This window comes from Gorilla gorilla, chromosome 14 (assembly GCF_029281585.2).
Source record: "Gorilla gorilla gorilla isolate KB3781 chromosome 14, NHGRI_mGorGor1-v2.1_pri, whole genome shotgun sequence".
In the NCBI taxonomy this organism is placed as follows: Eukaryota; Metazoa; Chordata; class Mammalia; order Primates; family Hominidae; genus Gorilla; species Gorilla gorilla.
The window spans coordinates 33,638,212-33,657,509 of record NC_073238.2 but is presented as its reverse complement, the minus strand read 5'-3'; the positions used below and the strand labels follow the sequence as shown (position 1 = coordinate 33,657,509).

Below are 19,298 nucleotides of genomic sequence, written 5' to 3'. Positions count from 1 at the left end.
GGTGGAATCATAGCTCACTGCAGCCTCAAATTTCCAAGCTCAAGTGATCCTCTTGCCTTGGCCTCTGATATAGTTTGCATGTTTGTCCCCTTCAAATCTCATATTGAAATGTGATTCCTGATGTTGGAGGGGGGCCTGGTAAGAGGCGTTTGCATCATAGGGTCAGATCCCTCATGAATGGTTTAGCCCCATCCTTTGGTGAAAGTGAGTTCTTGCTCTGAGTTTACATATCCTTGTTTGAAAGTGTGTGGCACTTCCCCCTCCATGCTCTCCTACTCAACATGTGCCACACCTGCACTTCCTTTGCATTCCATCATGATTGTAAGCTTCCTGTGGCCCTCGCACCATGTTTCCTGCACAGTGTGCAGAACCATGAGCCAATTAAAGCTGTTTTCTTTATAAATTAACCAGCCTTAGGTATTTCTTTATAACAATCCAAAAATGGCCTAACACAGAAAATTGGTATCAAAGATTGGGTGTTACAATAAAAATACCAGAAAACCAGAAGCAGCTTTGGGTTTGGGCAGTGAGCAGAGACTGGCAGAGTTTGGAGGGCTCAGCAGAAGACAGGAAGATGAGAGAAAGTTTGGAACTTAGAGACTTGTTAAGTGGTCAGAACCAAAATGTGATAGGAATCTGGGCAGTGAAGGCCAGGTCTTAGATGGAATGAAAAAGTCGTTGGGAAATGGAATAAAGATCACCCTTGTTATGCCTTAGGAAAAAATGTGGCTGCATTGTGCCCAAGTCCTAGGGATCTGTGGATATTGAACTTAAGAATGATGACTTAGGGTATTTGACAGAAGAAATTTCTAAGCAGCTAGGAGTTCAAGAAATAGCCTGACTGCTTCTAGCAGCCTACAGTCAGATACAGGAGAAAAGGAATGGCTTAAAGTTGCAACTTGTATTTAAACTGGAAACAAAGTGTAAAGCTTGGAAAATGTACAACCTGGCCATGTCATAGGGAAAGAAAAAGCCTTTTCAGGAGAGAAATACAATGGGATGTGGAGCAGCCACTTGTTAGAGAGATTATCATAACTAAAACATAGCCAAGTTCTAATATCCAAAATGTTGGGGAAAATGACCTGAAGGTGTTTCAGAGCTCTTCCAGGCAGCCCCTTTCATCACAGGCCCAGAGGTCTAGGAAGAAATAATGGTTTCAGGGGTCATGCCCGGGCCCTGTTAACTCTGCTCGGCCTCATGACACTGCTTCTCACATCCATGCCACTTTGGCTTCAGTGGCTCAATGGGGCTCAGGTACAGCTTGGGCTGCCACTCCAGTGAACACAAGCCATAAGCCTTGGTGGCTTCCACATGTTGTTAAACCTGCAGGTGCACAGAATCCAAGAGTGAAGGAGGCTTGGTGGCTGCCACCTAGATTTCAGAGGATGTATGGGAAAACCTGGGTGCCTAGGCAAAAGCCTGCTGCAGGAGCAGAGTCCTCACAGGGAAAAAAAAGCCTCTCCTAGGGCAATGCCAAAGGGAAATATGGGGTTGGATTCCCCACACCAAGTCCCCACTGTGGTACCACCTAGCGAAGCTGTCAGAAGCGGGTTGCTGACATCCAGACCCCAGAATGGTAGATCCACTGGCATCTTGCACCCTTCACCTGGAAAAACCACAAGCATTCAACTCTAACATGTGAGAGCAGCCACAGGGGCTGCAGCCTGCAAAGCTACAGAAGCAGAGTTGTCAAAGGCCTTGGGGGCCCACACCTTGCAACCACGTGCCTTGGATGTGAGACATGGAGTCAGAAAAAGGATTATTTCAGAGCTTCAAGATTTAATGACTTCCCTGCTGGGTTTCTGACTTGCCTGGGGCCTGTTGCCCCTTAATTTTGACCAATTGCTCCCTTTTGGAATGGGAATGGTTGCCCAATGCCTGTAGCATTCTTGTATCTTGGAAGTAAATAACTTCTTTTTGATTTTACAGGCTCATAGGTGTAAGGAACTCATCTCCAAATGCAACTTTGGACTTGGGCCTTGTGACTTTTCAGTTAGTGCTGGAATGAGTTAAGACTTAGAGGAACTTTTTGAATGCATAATTATATTTCAAAATGTGAGAAGGTCATGAGATTTGAGGGGCCAGAGGTGGAATGATATGGCTTGGAAGTTTGTCCCCTTTAAATCTCCTATTGAAATATGATTCCCAGTGTTGGAGTTGGGGCTTGATAGGAGATGACTGGATGATGGGAGAATTTGGCTCCTGAAAGGTTTAGCCCATCCCCTTGCTATTAAGGGAGTTCACATGAGAGCTGCTTGTTTAAAAGTGTGTGGCACCTCCCTCCTCATGCTCCTGTTCTCACTCTTGCTATGTGATGTGCTTGCTTCCCCTTTGCCTTTTGCCATGATTTTAAGCTTCCTGAGGCTCTCACCAGGAGCAGATGCTAATGTCACACTTACTGCACAGCCTGCAGAACTGTGAGCCAATTAAACTTCCTTTTTTGTAAATTAATCAGCCTCAGGTAATCCTTTATAGCAAGATAAGAATTGCCTACTAAGCCTCCAAGTAGCTAGGACTACAGGCATACACACCATACCCAGCTAATTTATTTTAAATGATTTTTGTAGAAATGCCATCTTGTTACATAGCACAGGCTGGTCTCAAATCCCTGGCCTCAAGTCATCCTCCTGCCTTGGCCTCCCAAAATGCTCACATTGTATGCATGAACCACTGTACACCAGCTGTGAATTTTACACTTCAGTGTGTTTTTATGATGATGAACATTGACAGCTGTTTTCCATGTTTAGGCCTTCTTTGAGCATTTCTTGTAGGGCTGATCTAGTGGTGAAGAATACTCTCAGCATTTGCTGGTCTGGGAAAGACTTTTGTTCTCCTTCATTTATGAAGCTTTTTCTAGCTGGAGAGAAAATTCTTCGATGGCAGTTTATTTCTGAAAGCATTGTGAAAATAGGATCCCAATCTCTTCTGCCTTGTAAGACTTCTGCTGAGAAGTTGGCTGTTAGTTTCATCAGGTTTCTTTTATAGATGACTTGATGCTTTCTTCTTGATGATTGTAGGATTTTTTCGTTCCTGTTGACTTTAGACAGTCTGATATCTATATGGCATGGTATAGTCTTTCAGAGTATTCATCTGGTGTTCTTTGGGCCAATTGTGTGGCTGTGTGTGTTTGTGTGTGTGTGTATATATATATATACTTGATTTCCTCTGAACCAGATTCTTAATTCACATCACCCAATAGGTTTGTTAGTCATAGTGTTAGATCTCCATGTGATATACTATCCTGGTTGTATCACATTTTTCACTTTAAATCCAAAGGTAGCCACTTTTTTAAAGTTTTTATTTATACTTTATCTTATTCCATTAAAAATTTATGGCAATTGATAGGAAATCCACTCAATAAAATAGAAAAATAAGAGAAAAATATTTAGAATAGTATAAATTAGAATAGGTGGTATTTTGGGGGAGGGAATAGTGTCAATGTCGTATAGATGAGCAGTCTACGCTGTGCAGAGTTGTTATATTCAGATAGTTCGGTTTTGAGCTGCCTGGGTGCAAAGTAAAACATATAGCATTATTTGTTACATACTGTTCGTTATTCATGAGTTTGGATAGTGATAATAATAGACTGTCATAGTCTTTAACTGGAGTAGATTACATTTAAAACCACCACACCATATTTGGTTAAAAAAATAACTTACCAAACTAGAAATTTGTTAACTTGTTCACAGTTATCTCTAGCAATCATCATATACAAGCGTAAAATGCTAGAAGAATTCTTTTCAGGAATCAAACAAAGATACCCTCTACAACTTCTATTCAACAGTATTCTTGGGTGTCCTAGCCAGTGCAGTAAGACAAGTAAAAGTAATGAGATAAATTGGAAAGTAAGAGCAAATCTCATTATTTGTAAGAAATATTTACCTAGAAGATGAAAGGTAGACAACTGACAAGTTATCAGAACCAATAGAGTTGAAAAAGGTAACAGTACAAGATTAATATACAAACATATAGCAATATTTTATGGGAAAAACGGATACTATTTATAATAGCAATTAAAAATTATCTAGGAAAAGCCTAACAAGAAATATGCTAGTGTCTTATGTCCTTTTTTGAAAGATAGATAAGAAAACTTGAATAATGGAGAAGAATATCATGGCCATGAATGGGAAGATTATGTTGTAAAGAATTCATTTCAGTCCTGTTTTAAAACTTTCAGCAGGACTTAGAGCTAGTCAAACTGATTGCAAAATCATGTGCAAGTGTAAATTCAAGAACAGCCACTACTTAAAATGGTACACATTAGTTAGATATGCCCCCACACTATGCTTAGGAACTTATACAGACATACCTTAGAGATATTATGGGTTTGGTTTCAGACCACGGCAATAAAGCAAATATCACAATAAAGCAAATCACAAAACTTTTAGTTTCCTGATGCATATATAAGTTATCCTATAGTCTATAATGTGTTTCAATAGCATTGTATCTTTAAAATATACATACCTTAATTTTAAAATATGTCAGAAAATGCCAAAGATCTTCTGAGCCCTTAGCATGTTGTAATCTTTTTAGTGGTAGAGGGTCTTGCCTCAAAGTTGATGGCTGCTGAGTGATCAGGGTGGTAGTTTCTGGAAGGTTGGGTGGCTGTGGCAGTTTCTTGGCATAATGCAATGGACTTTGCCACTTGATTGACTCTTCCTTTCCAAAAGATTTCCCTGTAGCATGGAGTGCTGCTTGATAGCATTTTGCCCACAGTAGAACTTCTTTCAAAGTTTGAGTCAATCCTCTCATACCCTGCTGCTGCTTTACAACTAAATTTATGGAATTTTCTAAATCCTTTTTTGTCATTTCGACAGTGTTCACAGCATCTTCACCATAAGTAGATCCCATCTCAAGAAACCAGTTTCTTTACTCATCCATAAGTACCTCCTTTTCTCTTCAAGTTTTAGCATGAGATTGCAGCAATTCAGTCACATCTTCAGGCTCCACTTCTGCAGTACATTCCTCCGCTGGAACCTTGAACCCCTCAGAGCCACTCGTGAGAGTTGGAATCAACTTCCAAACACCTGTTAATGTTGATATTTTTACTTTCTCCCATGAATCATGAATGTTCTTAATGGCATCTAAAATGGTGAATCCTTTCCTGAAGGATTATGGCAACTGTAACCTTACAAAACATATTTCTTAAATGATTAGAGTTTGAAAGTCACAATTGCACATTTGTGCATGGACTACAGAATAGATGTGTTAGGCATGGAAACAACATTATTCTTGTACATCTTCATCAGAGCTCTTGGCTAACTTAGGTGCATTGTCAGTGAGCTCTAATCTTGTGAGACAAATGGACAATTATTTCTGGGAGAACATAAAATCTTTTTCCTGCATTATTTGTGAAAAAGGAATCAGTATATGAAGGTAGCCAGTTGCCAAGACATAAGATGTTTTCACGAAGGCAGGGAACCTTCTGCACTTAAAGAGCCTGCCCCAAACTTACTGTCACTGTAGTCGGTGGTCTGTGGATCTGTTTTTGAGTTTTAAATGAACATTTCTGATCACCTTCTGGGATTACAAGTATGATTCCTGTCTTCTAGAATCAGGGAACAAAACTTTAACTCTCACCCCCTAACCCCAACTAGTCCCACTACCAGCAGCTTCTACGGGTACATATCCTTTGAAGAGGATTCAGGCTCCATTCTGGCAAACTAAGTGGCCCAGACGAACTGTGCCCTCCTTTCCAGTTGTGGAATACCTAAACCAGTCTGCCTAGTCCAACACTACACAATGTGGTTTCCCAAGAACCTTAGGGTTACTATTTCTGGCCACGCACAAGCATTTTGCCTCAGCAGCTGTCCTCAAATGTTCAGCTCTGAAATGGAAATCTGCCTACTATAGATAGGGAGTACATGGTCCCAGGACTCCCCTGCTCTACTCTCTGGATCCCAGGCAGTACTAGAAGCCTGCTCTTGAGCAGTGCTGACCACAGGACGGATATGGTGGCAATTCAGTTCTCAGCAGTGGAGCCATCTTGGGCCTGAGTTGAGCTTGAGTTTGATTTACTCTTTTAGATTTTGTCTTGAAATGGAGAACCTTTTTGTAATTAAACTTCATTCAAATTAGACATTTGTTCCAGCATACTTGGTACTAGCTGTTAGGAATAAAATATGGACATCCTGAACCTTGTATAATTCTGTAAGCCTTAGAGAGGCCAACAGATTAAGGGATACTTTAAGAGTTACACTACTGGTCATCCTTCCTCTCCAAGACCTTTATCCTACATGCTAGGGTAGCCGAAGCTAAAATGCAAATGTTAATTAGTCCTATTTCCACAGCGTCCCCTGGCATGGGTAAATTGGATGATGCCAGCTGTCACAAACATTAATCTATAAATCAAAGTATCTATTACAGCAAGTATAAGGATATACTTTACAAGAGTATGAAGCATTTCAGAGTCAGTAGTGCTTTTGCAGTCTTTAATGGTGAGGTACCAATCTGCTTTTCAGCTTTTCACAAGGGGTGGAATATAAGGATGACCTTTACAGCTAATTTCTAAAGGTAAATTTGCAGATGGGACCTGACCATGTTTCAGCACATATGGAGAAATGCGTATAGAACTATGGCCTGTTTTTCTAGTGTAATGAGTATTAGAACACAGTCACACACACAGAAGCTGAATTCGTACGTAGGGTTCCTCATATGCAGAATGAATCCCATTAGTCTGTAAGATTACTTGCCTTACATCTAGTAGCTTATTTTGTTTTACTAATCAAAAGAACCCCTCTTTGAGAAAGAATGTGTCGGCGTGAAGTCTCTCCTGATTCCAGAAAAATTGAACCTATGCCCTAAATCATTGCCCAGAGAGAGACTGTTGGCTGTGTCACAGTGAAAACCCATTATGGGAGGAAAGAGCAGCATTCGGATTGCTGACTCTGAACCTGTTATTTGGACCTCTGGAATGAATACCTTTAAATGTTTGTGTTATTCCTCATTTTTGTCAGAGTAGAAACACAGTGTGGGCTTTCTGTGGCATTGAGTCTTGCAAAATTGTCTTCTAGCCTGGAGTGTGATGTGCTTCTACTAGCTACATTATTTGTTTTTCTATGGCTGTTTCCTTTTCCTTGGTAGGATGTGTGTGATTCTAAAAATGCCTTTTACTGCCTGTTTTGCCTGAAGGTCACCAACCTGGGAAGTTTTCCCCACTTTCACAGGAACTGTGGCAAGAAGAATGTTATGTTTCTATTATGGTACTTATTATGATACTGTTTATCATGCTTTTATAAATAGTTTTATAGTGGAGCACTTTTGTGATAATGTAGGGCATGTTGCTCATAACTGTTTTACTGAACTGCTGAACCAAAGAGTGAAGACAGGCAGACAGAAGCAAGTCACTATGCTATGAGGCCACCTTGGGCAAACATCTTCAATAGCTTTATAATCATGTGTTACTTCATGGCTACCTGTTTTCCATATGGGAAGAAGTTCTTACATGAGAGTTTATTTTGCTAGTGATAGATAAAGTTTCTACTCTCTTCAGGGACATTCCTTAAAGTTGACTTTACTGTAACAACAGACATTTCTTCAGTTTTCAGTTTTATTGCTATTTCTGCTAGAACACCTCATCCACCAGCTTGGCCCCATAAATGATAGTGGTCTCTCAAAGCATGCCCCACCAGACAAGTGAAGACTGCCATTCAGACTTTGCCTCCAGCAATTACCTAGGATTCCCTGGAATGAGAGGACTCAGTGTCATTCCCTCCTCCAGAAAACAGCCAGTCCTGAGCGTGCAGGGTTGCCAGCCTCAATTTCATCACTTGCTTTTCTGCTTTTAAATGTTTGCAAACAACAGCAGTCCATGTCACATGTTTTATTCTTTTTAGATTAATGAAGTGGCCTGTTCAAGTTGGACGGGCCGCATTAATCTCAGTGAATGCAGTCTTTAGCACCACAAAAACAAACAGATGATTTTAACTCAACTGGACAAAGAGTCTTGGCATAGTACGTGCATAATTGTTGCTTTTTGGCATTTGACTGGGGAGCGAGAGTTGTGATTTTGATTCTCCAAAAGCAGACTATGTGAGCACCAAGTATATTTAGGTCATTTAGAAAGTTTGTTGTTTGAATGAATGAGGATAAGACATCCATCAATTTTTGACACTGCACCAAATCTACCTTATTTCAAAAGGAACTAACTAAACACTCCATCACAGATGTCCTGACAAAGATGCACAGATGACTATATTAACGAGACTGGGTCAGAATGAATAATAATCAATGGCTGTCCTGAGAATCCAACATAAATTTCCTTATCTAAAATAGTGGTTTGTTTAAATGATGAAGCAAAGATGGCATTGGAGCTGTTGGCTCACTGTCCCTTTTATTCTGTTAACTGCAGAAGCACTGAATCTGATGCCCTACCTTGTGGGGTAATGGTGTGCTTATCTCCCCCTCCTCAAACAGAGTTTGGAACGTTGCTAATAACAGCTAGCCTACTGCTAAAATACCATCAGTGACAGGACAGAAGAAATGGATATTTAGGAAAACATAAAACTGAGGAAGTAAGCCAAAAAAAGTACTGATAGAAAGCAAATAAAGGAAAGATCTATAATATTGGGACAGGCAGCATCTCCTTGCTTGCATGGTAATTTTCTTTAGCCGGTAACCAATGAGGACGCCTGCCATGGGAAGAAGGTGTGATTTTGTGATTTAATGATCCAAAGCCCATTTTTAGACACCACTTAGCCATAAAGAGATGCCCAAGGTTCTGTGGCCCAGGAGTCGTTGAGATAAGTATTTATGACAAGGTCTACCCAAACACAAGGGATACAAGAAGGGGGCATGTCAGGCACAGGGAATTTTCACAGTGGCTTACAAAGGCAAGTCTTACCCTCACCTAACACAGTAGTTCTCCACACTGGCTGCATGTTAGATCCCCACAGAAGAGCTTTTGAAATCCCCAGTCCAATATTCTTGTAATTTGGGGGCAGGAGAGAGTAGGAGAGCCAGTCATCAGAGGTTTTTAAAGCTCCCCGGTTAAATATTTAACTCCCCTGTTTGAAGAGGGACAGATAAGCCGAGATTAAGAACTACTGACCTAAAACAACATGATTTACAGACAGGCAAATCATTTGTGGAACTCAGGCCAGTTAATTGGTCATCTCCCTAAAACAATTCAAATTGGAGAAAATTCTGTACAGATGCAATAATAGCAATGCTTTATATGTGTATAGTATTTTGTATTTTAAGGTGTGTTTATGTTCATGTGAGGGTGCTTTCTTAGGAAAATGCTTAGCATCTTGTAAAACTGTGCAAATGTTAGATATCATCAACTCAGTGTTATGGGTTGATGTGCAGGTCTAGGACTTATTTGGAGTCTCACTAAAGAAGTGGCTGGCAGAGCTTAAAATTGGGGCATTGGACACTTTCCTATATTCTTCTATTCTGGGAATCATGATTTCCTTTGAAGAATGCTGTAAAATGTTGACATATTTGGTTTTGTCTGTTATGAACTGTGATTGGCCTCATACACAAATAATGAATTCTTTTAGGTTGCTTTAGAAATGTGTTACTTTAGTATCTCAAATCAATAACACAATCACAAGTGAAACAAAAAAAATTGGTTGAATTTTTTTATCCATGTTCCCAAGAGAGCTGTTTATTATTATTTTTTGTAATATCAAAGTCTGATTTTTTTCAGAGTAATGCTAGCATTTTAGAATGCATAGGGATGTACTCCTGCTCTTTACTTTTTGGGGAGAGTTTGTGTAGAATTTTTTTCTTCCTATAATTTATCTCATGTCTGTCTTGTTTTCTTTCTGATACAGATCCTGTTAACCTACTGAAAATTCAGGATGCAGTTCATTCATGGGAAAGATCAATAGAAGTTGAAAAAAATCACTGTGAACTACTTACAGTAAAAATGAAAAAAATGGAAAATGAGGTCCATGTACTACAAAAGGAGTTATCTGAAACAATAGAAATAAAATTACAGTTAGAACATCAAAATGATGAATGGGAACGAGATTTCTACAGTTTGAGGCATGACACCCTAGTTATAAAGAAATGGTTGAAGTATTTCCTTTATGCTAAAAATATGTAATTACTGACTTACCTTCTGGGGCTGAACAGGGGAGAGAACTTCTGAGTCTTCTGGAGTGTGAAATTCTTTGATATGATATAACAAGTTCTTTACTGTGAATACTTCTATAAATAACTAATTGCTTACTCTTTTAAATCATCATTTTTATGACTATATAGGAGTTTACCATATGGAAATCTCATCATTGGTTTAGCAAATTGAATTGGGGGTTTTAAAGTTTTTTGTATTTAAATAATGTTGCAAGGAACATCTTTTATACAAATCTTTTTCTACATTTTTGGTTATTTACTTTGTATAAATTCTTCAATATAGATTTTTTTTGTGTTCAATCATAAAAAGTTTTAACAAATGGCCTTTGTCACTATTTCTCAGTTGTTCACAAGAGAATTTATACTAACTTGCAGTTTAGCCAACACAGTATGAAATGTCCATTTTTTAAAAACTCAGATTAATTCTTTTAAATTTATAGTTTTATTCTTACTATGCATGAAATAAAACTTGAAATGGAAAGTGATTTCAGATTAGTTTATTCCACGTCTCTCACTTTTCCACAGATAAAATTAATTCAGAGTTCTATGTGAAAAACACATACTGTCCAAAGTGTCACCCAAAAAAGAAAGCTCAAAAGTGTGGGGTAGCGGATTAGACTCCTTAACCTAGTCTTGCATTATAGTAATCTGCTGATACATGTGTGAAAAGCAGCTGAAGGTGCTCTTTTACGCTGTAAATCATTTTTAGGGGTACCTGCACTATTTCATGAAGATGAACGTTTATTTCTAGTGAATTTATAAACATGCTTATAAATGGCAAATTCTTTTTAATTAGCTAACTCTAAATTACTTGCCCTAATTGAGGAGCAATTACAACTGTATAGGGGAAAAAAAGTTAACTTTTCTACCTGTAATGTTGCTGAATAATTTCCAATATCCTTTTCTATAATATTTGCCAGAGTTACTAGGAACAGAAACTTCCCAGTTACCAGGATTTTCTTTCCTCATTACCTTTCAAGTATACATCCTTTGGAAGAGATGGAAGTAAGAAATTGGAAATATAAGAACTAGAAAGGAAAAACACTCACAAGCACAGACATTTTACTAAGATAGCAACCAACACGTGGAGAGCCAGATCGCAAAATGAACTTTTTATTTTCTAATGAAACTAATATCAAGATAAACACATTTCACTGCAGATCTACCTTAAGACAAGAAGAAGAGAAGAGAAAAAATGCCAATGCATTGTATGAAAAAATCAGGGGACACTTAAGAAGAAAAGAAGAGCAGTACAGGAAAGAAGTTGAAGCAAACAAACAACTTCAGCTGACGCTGAGAACACGAGATACGGAATTGAGGACAGTAAGAAATCATTTGAACCAGGTAAAATCATCTGTGGTAAAAAGTTTCCATTTCTAATTTTACTTCATCAGTATTACTTATAATATCCTTTTGTTTTAATATCTTAGGCTTAAAAAATCAAAAATTAAAAATAACCTATGACATTTATAGCTAAAGTTACTTATTATATCATTGTTATCAAATAGATGCTCAGTATGTTTCCTGAGTAAAGGGTGCGTTGAGTTTGATCACTAACATAAATGTTCATTTAGGCATTTTTAAGTTAAAAGACAGGCTAAATAGCTTTAAAACTGTATTGAAACTAGTTAAATATTTTGCGAAGAAATTTTACCTCACCATACTATATCTGCTTGTATTTAAAAAAATGTTTTTACTCTGATGAATTTAGCTGTTACTTATACCATTAAAGCTGTGTAATTCTTCAAGGAAAAAGGTTCTTATGTTTTAATAGGCTACTTATTAAATAGTTTTTTTAAAGGTTCTGCTCTTAATGTTTTAGACTTCTTTTTCAATGTTTATTAGACCAAAAATCTAACGTATTTCTAGGTTGTACAAGAGCTAAATGACACCCAGAGGCAACTTTCTCGGGAACAGAACGCCAGAATATTACAAGATGAAATTCTGACCAATCACCTTTGCAAACAAAAGGAGATAGCACTGGCTCGAAGGAAAAGGAATTCTCAGGTATTTTCTTTCAGTCATTCTCAAATATGTGTGCGTATACATATTTGTATGTGTATATATATTTAAAATCCAACCATATGTATCTTGGCAAATAGAGAATATTTTAAAACCATTGGTGTGTGTCTATATAGTTTGTGGGAGGAGTGGTGGTGGTGGCATTTTTGGCCATTGGATAAAGTCATGTTTTAAATTCAACTCCATCTGTGTGCAGTGGTCAAGCAGTGACTCTCATGATGGCCTCATCCTAAGGAGAGGCTTTTAATATTTTCCATAGGAATTGATGATCTCCCCATTATCTCCAAACCCTTGCTACTAACAATAGATGTTCTAGTTTTTGGAAGTGATTTCATCCCCTTGATTTATTAGTGGAGAGGTTAGTTTATTATTTGCAAGAAAGTACAGCCAATTCAGAGACCATTATTTTGAATGTGATTCTCCTCACTTTTGAGAATAGCAGTTTTCTCCAAGTGGTATCTTATTTCCGTACAAAAAGCTTTTCAAAATAGTAAGATACCATAATGTATACTTAGTGGTAATTTATTGATAAGTAGTATTTTGTTCCTAGTGAGCTAGTTTAGTGTTTTCTCCTATTTCACATTTAATACTGTTTCTTACATTGTGAAGGAAACAAAAGTTATTGAAACAGCAGGTAATCTCATGATTTTCTAAGAAGAGCTCTGTAAAATTCATCTATTTACCATTGGTGTCTTGGAGAAATAAGCTTCTTTTGTATTTACATATTTACACCACAGAAGGAACAGTGATTTTGGGGAGGAGCACTAGAAGTAGAATCAGAAGACCTGGGGAAAATCTTGCAGCTTGCTTCTATTTGTAACCTCTCCTTTTCAGAGTTGTGGTAAATGAGTTTATTGATGTATGTAGAAGTGCTTAGTACAATGAGTTGATGGATCATTTATCAATAAATGTAACTATTACAACATTATAAAAATGATAGAAAAGTAGAATACTTACAGAATATTATATGTTAGAAAAGTAGAATATCTGTAGAATATTCTCAGGAAAATGAACTTGAAGAACTTTGGGAAATTTCATCTGTCCAAAGATACCCAGAGCTACGGCTCTTGCTATGGGGTGGTGTACAGGTTAGATATCAGAGTGTAAACCCAATTTTTAATGGATTCAAATTTATTAATATTTTATGTTATGCCTTTGAATTTTTTGTAATTTAGGGAAAAACTTTTCCTATTGTGAAATTCTTAAACATTCTCTAGAGGTTTAGTTTTTAACTTTCATGAATTTGTTGTCTTCAAATAAACTTTTGGACATTGAGGAATTTATGTTTAATAAGGTTTGAGGTTTTGATACAACTTTTTATCCCTTTGCATATCAACTGATGGCAACCCTTTCATTGTATAAATGTATAGGGTATGATTTAATTTCAGAGGAAACCAAGACATGTCCTTTTACTGAGTGCTAGCTAGTGAGCGCTTCCTTTGTTTCATTTAGATTCCTCACAGCCATGACAAAGTACAAGATCTGTTGCATGAAAATCGCATGTTGCAGGACGAAATTGCCACCCTCAGACTGGAAATAGACACAATAGAAAAACAGAACCAGGAAAATAAAAAGAAATATTTCGAGGACATTGGTGACCTGCAAAAGACAATAAAACGGAATGGGGAAATAGTAACAACAATGATATCCGAGTATACTGCACAGCTTGGTGTCCTGACAGCTGAGAATACCATGCTCCATTCTCAACTGGAGAGGGAAAAACAAAAGAAAGAAAGCCTGGAGACAGAAGTTGAATCACACCGTTGCAGACTGGCTGCTGTTAGACGTGATTGTGAACAAAGTGAGACATCAAAAAGAGACGTGGAACTTGCTTTCCAGGGAGCAAAAGATGAATGGTTTCATTTACCGGAGAAAATGAATTTTGATGTGTCGGACCTAAAAGCTAACAGTGTCCTTCGTTCTCAGCAACTGTCTGGAACTCAAAGTAACTTGGAAAGCCTAAGCCTTAAGTTCCAACACACAAGAGATGTTCTTACAGAAAAGCAGAAAAGAGGTTTGTTTCAGAATGCACGGGAAGAGACCTACGCCAAACCCAGTGTCAAATCCAGGAAATTCAACAAATGTATCAAAGTAAACAATGTAACTGAAGGAATTCATTGGAAAGCAGGAATCTGTAGAGGCGAGGCTGTCTCAACTGCAGAGTGAAAATATGTTGCTTCCACAGCAACTGGATGATGCTTACAACAAAGCTGACAATCAAGAAAAGACAATAATTAATATCCAAGACCAATCTCGTGGTACTGTGAAAAATCTTCAAGCTGAGAAAGAAAAGCTAGAAGAGAAAAATCACACATTAATCAACGAATGCAATCATTTTTTTAAAAGGCTTCAACAACAGGGAAATGAGAAAGCAGAAAGAGAAGTAAGTATCAAGAAAGATAAATACTTTTCAAACTTTCTGAAAGAAAATGTGAAGTAATATCTGGTTATGGCTAAATGTTGAATGGAGTTGAATATGAAGATAGATGGATTGTCAAGGTATTTGCTATATCAGCCTAAAAACATACCTTATTCTCAGTAAATAAAAGTTAGACCTGAGACATGCTTTACTTTGAGTAAAGACATACTGTCACCTATGAAATTTTAGGAGGTTGTTACAAGTTGTTAATAGATATAGACTAGTATTAATAAAGCAGTCTTACACTCCTGATAGAATAATTTTAACGTCTTTACGTGAAGACCATGATGAAGCAGATGAATGGAAATGATCACTCCTAGAATGAGTACTTTTAAACTTAAAATTCAGTTCAGTGAGTTATTTTGACAGTTAATTCCAGTTTTCCCAGGTGAACTGGAGTGTATGACTGAATCTCATAATACTTTTACATCAGTAGCTTTTTATGTATTTTATTTGGCATAATTTTATTTTTATTCATGTCCATTTGACTTGAATCTGAAAATATGTCCATCTCAAATTATGTGTTGCAATGACCACTCAATTCTTTAAAGGCATATACTTTTTATTAAATCAACATTAGGGACAAATGTGGTGAATGTTATCAAAGCCATGTTTGATTTAATCTTCTCACTGTTATGTGTAATTTACTTTGAATATTTTTACAAATAATTTGTTCATAATTTTCATCTCAAGGCTCCATGACTATCATTTGAATATCACTTTGTCCAGTACAAAGATCATTGTTGCTCTATGTGATTTATTAGTTTAGCATTGGAATCCTATTTTCAGACTAGTGAGGGGTGACAGGGATACACATATAGTGGGAAAGGAGTGAGTAGTGGGGAACAGAGTTGTAGGAGCCGAGATCAGGGAGGAAGGTGGAGGCCAGTTTACCTAGGGCCTCGGAGGCCCTGGAACTTTCCTTTTATTCTGAAATAGGAATCTATTGGAAAGATTTGAGCAGGCGATTGACTATGTGAGGAGCTCTGAGGTTGGTTTGAGCTTCTAATAAAAACGAGGGAAAACATTTCACAGTGCAGAATTTACCACCACCAGACCCTCCCACGTACCCATTTCTTTGTGAGACTTCAGTAGGTTATTAGGCATTGAATATTCATCAGGGTATGAATGAATAGTGGGGGTGAATCTGTTGTCTAAGTAACACAATAGAGATTTGGCAGGAAGGTAACACCTTCTGTGTCCTTAACTGAATTCAGTAATAAACAGGAACGTGAACCCATGAAGAAAAGAAGGTAAGTCAATGTACATGGTGTTATATTTGTTATGTATATATGTTAGAATTAAATGTTAACATAATTTAATAATAAGGTGATTTATAAAATCGGTAGAAAAAAATCAGGTAGTTGCAAGACAACTTCAACAAGAATTGGCAGATACCCTTAAAAACAATCTATGTCAGAGGCGTCACTAGAGGTTACATCCCATTGTCACATCCATTTAGAAGAGGGCACACAAGAGTCAAAGAAGAAATGAGGGCAAATCAGAAGTCATGTACAAACGAAATTGAACACGTCAACAGTTAATCTACAGCTGGCTGAACAATACAAAGTGTTTTCGAAGACCAAATTCAACATTCAATAGAATGTTCTAGAAAACTATAATATTTCTAGTCCGGGAGCGGTGGCTCACGCCTGTAATCCCAGCACTTTGGGAGGCTGAGGCAGGTGGATCACCTGAGGTTGGGAGTTCGAGACCAGCCTGACCAACATAGAGAAACCCTGTCTCTACTAAAAATACAAAATTAGCCTAGTGCGGTGGCACATGCCTGTAATCCCAACTACTTGGGAGGCTGAGGCAGGAGAATCGCCTGAACCTGGGAGTCGGAGGTTGCGGTGAGCCGAGATGCAGCCTGGGCAACAAGAGCGAGACTCTGTCTAGAAAAAAAAAAAATATAATATTTCTTGTCTTTACTTTTATAAATGGATACAGACACAACAGTATCTGTATCCATTCAGATACGCAACTGTATCCATTCACAAAAGTAAAGACAAGAAATAGGATAATTGTATATTTATTTAACGGATGTCAGGATAACTTATACAGAAAAGCCATTATCCTCTTGGCCAAAATGCTAATATTTTAGATTAATTTACAAGCTATTTGAAAAGTTAGGCATTTTCTTTATGTTCCTTTTATTTTAAATATATTGTAAAAGCACAGAAATATTCAGATCATGTATAGTATGTACATGAAAAATAGAGAAATTAAGAATTAAGAAAAGAATTAAGATAGAAGAAAATTTTCTAGATCCCACCATTGGATTTTTTAAAAACAATTTTATGGAGCTATAATTCACATACCGTACCATTCAACCATTTAAAGTATATGATTCACTGTCTCAGTATATTCACAGAGTTGTGTAACCATCACTACAATTAATTTTAGAACATTTTTTTCTCCCTGAAATGAAACCCATTTCACTTAGCCATCACTGGCTGCATCCCCTACTCAAGTCTTTCCACCTTGCCTGGTCCTAGGCAACCACCCTCTACTTTTTGTCTCCATAGGTTATACCTGTCTGACCATTTCATACAAATAGCATCATACAAAATGCAACTCTTTATGACTGACTTCTTTCACTTTGCACGTGTATTAGGCCATTTTTGTGTTACAGAGCAGGGCTTCCCAACTCCCAGGCCAAGGACCAGTACTGATCCATGGTCTGTTAGGAACCAGGCCACACAGCAGGAGGTGAGCAGCACTTCATCTGTATTTACAGCCACTCCCCATCACTTGCATTACCCCTGAGCATCACCTCCTGTCAGATCAGCTGTGACAGTAGATTCTCATAGGGGCATGAACCCTATCGTGAACTACCCACATGCAAGGAATCTAGGTTGCACGCTCCTTCTGAGAATCTAATGCCTGATGATCTGTCACTGTCTCCTATCACCCCCAGATGAGACACTCTAGTTGCAGGAAAAGAAGCTCAGGGCTCCCACTGATTCAACTTTATGGTGAGTTGTATAATTATTTAATTGTATATTATAATATAATAATAATAGAAATAAAGTGTGCAATAAATGTAATATGCATGAAACATCTTGAAACCATCCCTCTGCTCCTTGGTCCATGGAAAAATTGTCTTCCATGAAACCAGTCCCTTGTGCCAAAAAGGTTGGGGATGGTTGCTATAATGGAATAACTGAGGCAGGGTCATTTATAAAGACAAGAGGTTTAACTGGCTCATGGCACTGCAGGCTGTACACACATGGCCACAAAATCTGTTCAGCTTCTGGTGAGGCCTCAGGAAGCTTATTAGCATGGTGGAGGGGGAAGGGGAGCAGGCACATCACCTGGCAAGAAGGGGAGCAATAGAGAGGGGGAGGTGCCACGCACAGTTAAACAAACAGATCTCGCATGAATTCACTCATCACTAAGGGGATGGTGCTAAGCCATTCATTTCCCCATGATCCACACACCTCCCATCAGGCCCCACCTCCAACACTGACAGCTACATTTCAACATGAGATTTGGAGGGAACATGTATCGAAACCATCTTAGAATGTTTTCAGGGTTCATTTGTGTCATACCATGCATGAGTACTTTATTTCTTTTTATGGTTGAATAATATTCTATTGTGTGGACATACCAGTTGTCCATTCATCAGTTGAATGTTATTGTGTGTGGACATATGTTTATTTTTTCCCCACTGCTGTTGGATTTTATCCTCAAGTTATTGGGCTGATTTCACCATCTCTTTGCATTACCCATGCTGTCCTTCCTGACTTTTCAGCTTCTGTTTATCTAGCCTTGTTCTTTCAGACCTGGAGCCCAATTTTCCCTTTTTCATGAAACTTGCCCTCACTGTTCTGTCACTGACCATATCTCACTGATATTTTTTATCTACTTTCTTGTCGATTTGTACATGTTCTTTGGACAAATATCTCTTCAGATCCTTAGTTTAACCATTAATTGGACTTTTTAAAATTGTTGTTTCAGATCCTTGTGTATTCCAGATATTAGTCCCTAGTCACATGAATTGTTTGCGAATACTTTCACCCATTCTGCAGATTGCCTCTTCACTCTTTTGGCTGTTACCTTTGTTTGCAGCAGGTTTTTATTTCACCGTAGTCTCAATGGTCTATTTTGAGGATTTGGGCTGTACTTTTGAATCGTAACCATAAAATCATTACCTAGACCAATGTCCTGAAGCATTTCTCCTAGGTATTCTTCTAGTAATTTTATAATGTTGGGTTTTATGTTTAAGTCTTTAATCCATTCTGAGTGCATTTTGTATATAATGAGAGGAAGGGACCCAGGTTCATTCTTCTGCCTATGGATATCCAGTTTTCCCAGCATCATTTATTGAAAACGGTGTTATTTCCCCAGTGTATCTTCCTGGCACCTTTGTTGACAATCAGTTGGCTGTAAATACATGGATTTATTTCTCAGTTTTCAGATCTGTTTCACTGATGTATCTGTCTTCATATCAACACTATGTTATTTTGGATACTATAGCCTCTTAATATATTTTGAAGTCAGGTAGTACAATTTCTCCAGCTTTGTTCTTTTTGCTCAGGAGTGATTTGGCTGTTCGGGATCTTCTTTCAGTTCCATACAAATTTTAAGATTGCTTTTTCAATTTCTGTGAGAAACAATGGTATTTTGATAAGGATTACATTGAATCTGTAGATTGCTTTGGATAGTATGGTTATTTTAACAGTATGATTTTTTTTTCCAATTCATGACCATGGGATGTCTGTCCATTCGTTTGTATCTTCTTCAGTTTCTTTCATTAGTACTGTTTAGT

The 19,298-nt window shown here is 37.8% G+C and overlaps 2 protein-coding genes across 7 annotated transcripts in view; both read left to right on the top strand.

Annotated features, from left to right (window-relative positions):
- LOC129523459 (ankyrin repeat domain-containing protein 26) overlaps window positions 1-9,916 on the top strand; it is a 29,579-nt gene extending 19,663 nt beyond the window's left edge. For both annotated transcript variants that reach the window (XM_055359767.2, XM_055359766.2), the window contains exon 7: window positions 9,780-9,916. In XM_055359767.2, the coding sequence (XP_055215742.1) occupies window positions 9,780-9,797 (18 nt within the window). In that variant the 3' untranslated portion in view covers window positions 9,798-9,916. The remainder of the gene's footprint in view (window positions 1-9,779) is intronic.
- The window catches only part of LOC115933523 (ankyrin repeat domain-containing protein 26-like), a 33,883-nt gene continuing 24,449 nt past the window's right edge, over window positions 9,865-19,298 (top strand). For 4 of the 5 annotated variants that reach the window (XM_055359761.2, XM_055359763.2, XM_055359762.2 and 1 more), the window contains exons 1-4: window positions 9,865-9,993; window positions 11,244-11,427; window positions 11,953-12,090; window positions 13,558-14,488. In XM_055359761.2, the coding sequence (XP_055215736.1) occupies window positions 9,875-9,993; window positions 11,244-11,427; window positions 11,953-12,090; window positions 13,558-14,271 (1,155 nt within the window). In that variant the 5' untranslated portion in view covers window positions 9,865-9,874 and the 3' untranslated portion in view covers window positions 14,272-14,488. Of the gene's footprint in view, window positions 9,994-11,243; window positions 11,428-11,952; window positions 12,091-13,557; window positions 14,489-17,444; window positions 17,503-19,298 lie in introns of those variants that run through there. The other variant, XM_055359764.2, reaches the window with a different exon arrangement.